The sequence below is a fragment of the Octopus bimaculoides genome, chromosome 12, assembly GCF_001194135.2.
Source record: "Octopus bimaculoides isolate UCB-OBI-ISO-001 chromosome 12, ASM119413v2, whole genome shotgun sequence".
NCBI lineage: Eukaryota > Metazoa > Mollusca > Cephalopoda > Octopoda > Octopodidae > Octopus > Octopus bimaculoides.
Genome location: NC_068992.1, coordinates 12134293 through 12139757, shown reverse-complemented (window position 1 = coordinate 12139757; position 5465 = coordinate 12134293). Strand labels below are relative to the sequence as shown.

The following is a 5465-nucleotide window of genomic DNA, read 5'->3' as shown; positions in this document are numbered from 1 at the left end:
AGCCTAGCCAGGCTCATGGGCCCGGTTTCCAGGTTTCAATGGCGTATGTGCGTATGTGTTCCTCAGCTGGACGGGATGGGATGCCAGTCAATCGCAGAGTAACTCATTTTTGCCAACTGGAGCAACGCGAAATGAGGTGTTTTGCTCATGAACACAACGCGTCACCCGGTCCAGGAATCGAAACCACAGTCTTACGATCATGGTGCTGACACCCTAACCACTGAGCCACGCGCCTCCACACACACACACACACACACATACACACACACACACATACACACACACACACACACATATATATATATATATACTTTATTATTAAAACTGCAAAAACGTCACAAAACTATCACAAAAAAAAAAATGCTACTCAGTGTTTCAAGTTCCCGTTCGTCGAACGTGAATCTCTCTATATGATTTTTGTGATATTTTTGTGATGCTTTTGCCGCCTTAATAATAAAACATATTACTCTACTTCCAGTATTCGAGTACTAGCTTTCTACACCTTGTTTCATATTATATGCTTTCTCTGGTATATATATATACATATATATATGGTGTGTTGCAGTCACAGTAGCAAGATTGTTGTTTTACTACAAGCGGGCCGGCGTTCCGTCCAGGCAGAATTATTTACCCCCAAAAATCTGCAAAGCATCGTACGACATAGGAAGGACTTTTTGAGTTCGTTTTGTTCGTTGAAGATTTTGGAGGCGGTGCCCAAACATGGCTGTTTTCCAATGACTGAAACAATTCGAATATTAAATGTACGTGTGCGTATAATTTGTATGCATGTGTATGTGTTTGTGCGTGTTCTTTTCACTATTTGAATTATTTCAGCCAAAACCACTGTGCCTTTGAGACACTGCATATGAAAGTTTTCCTGCTGACAGACACGGCAACTTACCGATTATTCATCGATAGAAAAACAAACCTCAAAGACGGATCCTGTTTGTGTAAACTTCAAAAGTGTAGACCATGACGTACAGGAAAGAAAACTTGATCCCTACCTGGCCCATACACAAATGCATGATTAATTAACCCTGGTCATCCGTACGGTGAGAATGCTTTGTTCCAAAATCAGCACTCAACCAAAGTTAAATAACAGGGCTACGATGCATGACATGCAAAGTTAACTGTAACCTGCCACATCACACATTAATTACTTTGGGATGTGACGTGGAAGACGTCATTCTGTTCCAAAACACTTGAGACCGCACGAAAGCAGACGTCACCAGGCCGTCTTATCTGACATATTATATGATATTTTGGTACAAAGCCAGAAACTTTCAGGGAGGAAGTAAGCCTATTATATCGACCCCGAAAGGACGAAAAGCAAAGTCGACCTCAACGGAATTTGAACTCAGAACGTAAAGGCGGACGAAGTGAAGCTAAGCGTTTTTCCCGGTCTGCGGAAGTTGCACTTTGGTGTTCTATAGGGGATTAGTGGAGTCCAAGAGTGACGACGCCCTTTCATTGCGGCATATACATTGGTAACTGTTATCGAATATATTCAGCTCCAACTACAGGTATTCAATGCTTTTGCATACACTTGTTAACCAAAATATATGTAAATTAATCTATGTATGCATGTTATAGGTATATGTGAGATACTGAGAAAGAGAGAGAGAGAGAAAGGGAGTGTTTGAGTGTGTGTGAGCTTGTGTGTGCGTGTATGTGTGTGTGTGTGTGTGTGTGTGTGTGTGTGTGTGTGGTACATGCATATATGCGCTCAGATCTTGATGGTGTAAAACCTTGAGGCACTTAACATATATGCGATACTAGTCGACCTTTACGAATTCATTCGACTTCCAATGCAGATTTGCAGATGGGCGTAGAGTAGATACCATCGTTATCACTATCATTATCATAATTTACAACTCGGCCACTACGTCCTGAGTTCAAATTCCACCATGGTCGATAAATTAAGTACCAGTGAGTACTAGGGTCGATGTAATCGATTTTCCTCTTCCCCCTAAACATTTCAGGCCTTATGCCTACAGTAGAAAGGATAATAATAATTTACATCATCATGAGCGGCAACATATTGTTTTTCATTTACGTATTCATTATAACCAATCGCAACGTAATCATTGACGACGTCGACATAATTATCGACATCGACGTCTTCATTGCCAAGTTCATAAGTGTTGTGGTAGTTGTGACCAATATAATTTTCTCACTTGAACTTGTGTTTAGAAATCGACAAAGCTAGAGATTGGTCCGGCAACATTTTTCTGAAGGTGTCTTTACCCCAAAGCCAGAAAGTTGTCATCATCCCTCGCCCTTTCACATTTATCTGGCCTCTTGATTCCAAAGTATATCCCCCTAATTCTTCAAGAATGCCAGCTGTAGCCTCACTCACTTGAATTCGCAGAGCATAACAACTGGACTCCATCCTCGAAGCTGTGTTCACAGTGTCTCCGAACAAACAATACCGAGGCATAAGTTTACCAACCACACCGCTTACCACTGGTCCTGAATGTATTCCAATTCGTAATTGTAAAGTAGATTTTGGCATATGTGGTATTTCAAACACGGTCACCATTGACATCAGATCTAAAGCCATTGTTGCAATCTCTCCCGCATGACGATTTTCATTCTTCTCTGGAAGACCACTCACCACCATATATGAGTCACTGATAGTTTCTACTTTATAAACATCATAATCATCGAGAACTTCATCGAATGCATTATAGGTTTCATTCAAAAAATTCACAATCTCGAATGCGTTACTCTCTTCGCAAATATTGGAGAAATTGGCAATGTCACTAAAGAATACAGTGACGCATTCAAAATATTCTGGATAAATTTTGTTTCCTTCTCTTATGTCGTTCGCTACTTTCCTTGGAAGCATTTGTCCAAGGAGCATTTCTGCTCTAGCCTTGCTCTTTTCAAGTTCTTTTGTTCTTTCAATAATAACAACTTCTAAACTACTAGAATACGTCTCCAATCGATAAATTAAATTATCTATAAACTCACCTTTCCCTGGATGTATCTGTGCAAGCATTTGATGAATTGTACAGAACATAGGCCTCGCTAAAGGTTCCTCCTGCCAACATTGTCTAATCATGTTGCCAAATAACTCACGTGTTGTTTTATTTGTTTGGAAATGTTCTTCTTTTATAATTGGTCTTGTGTAAAGCATGTCCTTTCCACCGATATCTTCCCAAATTCGCCGTATCGCCTTGCTAGATTCATATGTTATTAAACCTATAATTTCTTTCACTGATAAATAATTGAGTTCGTATTTATAAGGGGGCGCTCTTGTAATAATTTCGCATGTAACTATTGCGAATGAATAAACATCACCAGGTGGAGTACCCGCCTTGATTCCATCTAAATCTGAAACATTCTTTAACAATTCAGGAGCAGTCCAGAAAAGCTCTTTCTTGCCGTGAGCTGTTTTCTCAATATGAATCCTCTTCTCCCCAAAACGAATAATATGTGCTCCAAAACCAGTGAGTCGTACTGTCCACCGATTATTTAATAAACAGTTTGAAGATTTCAGACGGCCGTGGGACTTGATATCTGTTTTGTCGTGAATAAATTCCATACCACGACAGATGTCTTTCAGAAAGGAGAACCGGAATTCCCATCCAATATCTACTGCTTCATTTTCTAAAATATCTTTTAGACTTCCCTTATCAAGGAATTCGACAAACAGACTGACGTTAGGTTTCACCAGACAAGCACCACCAAATTGAATAAGATTCTCGTGTCTAAGTTTAATCAAGGTAACCATTTCGAGAATAAGAGCTTCATTTTTGCTATCTATTGTATTACTGTGAATGAATTTTACATACCATTCTTGTTCTTTCCATCTGTGTCTCTGAATCATGGATGCACATCTGCTGTAATAAGGAAATGACACATGACTTGTCTCATATATTTCAACAGTTGACCAATCGACAATCCAGTCAGTATTAGCGAGAGCTGCTCGTTTTTGCCTGTGTTCTATTAATTTTGTAACAATTAAATACATGAAGAAGCTTGATATTAAAATAACTGCAACAGTTATTAATACGATGTATCCGACATGCATATCACAGTATTTCCATGTGTAAATCCATGTGTGACAACGACACTCAAACGGTTTGGAACATGTCCCATATTTGCATTTGGTGCAATTTGCCTTCTCGCAGTAGGTCCCAGTATAACCCTCTTTACATATGCAATCTCTTGGTTCTATGCAATGACCGTTCTCACAGTCACACTCCATTATATGACATTTTGCTCCTTGGTACCCATGTTTGCATTCGCATTTGTCTTTTGAAATACATGTACCAGTGTCGAAAATAGTTACATCCTCGGGGCTTACCAGTTTTCTCCCGCACGGCTTTTTGCAAAAGAAAGGTGGTACGACCTTTTCAGTCCTCATTATCTTAACTGGAGGCCAAATTTCTCGGGGATTTCTAATCAATCTCTGTGTGATTATATCAATCATGCCAGAATGTGACCAATATCGACGTAAGTTATATCGAGTAGAATGTGGTAGTGTGAGTGGAGCTTCAATGTCAAATCCTTGGTAATCCCCCTTTGCAGAATATGGTATTTCTAGCTGGGCAGTGTTGTTGATTTTTTGGAAGTACCTTATAAATTCTGTGACTCTTTCTTCACCTGAACCTGTCCGATTTGAACGAGGATTTATATGAGCTAAAGACCCGAAGTAGCCAATACGGTTCCCATGTTTATCAAGTTGCAGATAAGAAGTCAAGCCATGAATTTTCACTTTTCGTAATTCAGCAACTTGTTGTTCTCCGGTCGCTGTCACTTGATGTCCGATGATTTTCGCCAGCATGGCAGCATAAAGATGCACAGCATCGTATCCAAGCCCCATTCTTGCACCAATATAGTTGGGTCTGTAGCTTACACTACCGCCTTTGTATATAGTTTTGTCGGCTGCAAACCAATTACCGAATATGCGAAACCAGTTAGATGAACTATAGCCGCTTATATTATATTGTTCACTAAACAAATTTGTACCTGCAAATGCATGTGTGCATTTTACTGTACCGTTGCATACTCCCTCATCATCAAATGGAAATTGCCTGGCATATTCACCAAATAACACCCATTGAAAACCATGCAACGAAGAGATGCCAGTCAAATATGCACCATGGAATACATAAGGTTGAATAAACTTCGGTGCAAATAAAAATATAATCTTACAACCCGAAGTGGCAGTATTTATCATTTCTGCCCTGAAATGCTTAGCGAACATACTTTTTTCATCTATATTCTTCAGAACTGGAAGCACTATATCTGCAATCAATTTGATTCCATATTTATTCATATAAATGTAAAAGAGTGGGCTGACCTGAGTGTCGTGGTAACGCATTATTAATATCTGAAGCCATTTACGCTCTTTCGTAGCGAGAAGTACTGAATTGATATGAGAGTCTTCAGTCCAACAAATCCTATTGAAATATTTGTATCTTTGGATGCTGGAGAAATCACCTCCAATGTTA

General features: G+C 39.4%; 1 protein-coding gene across 1 annotated transcript; it reads right to left on the bottom strand.

The window, feature by feature from the left end:
• Nucleotides 1–34: 34 nt before the first annotated feature.
• Nucleotides 35–5425, bottom strand: LOC128249168 (speract receptor-like). Its single transcript, XM_052972023.1, has one exon. The coding sequence runs from the start codon at nt 5333–5335 to the stop codon at nt 2174–2176; it is 3162 nt and encodes a 1053-aa protein (XP_052827983.1). The 5' UTR covers nt 5336–5425; the 3' UTR covers nt 35–2173.
• Between the last annotated feature and the right edge of the window lie 40 nt (nt 5426–5465).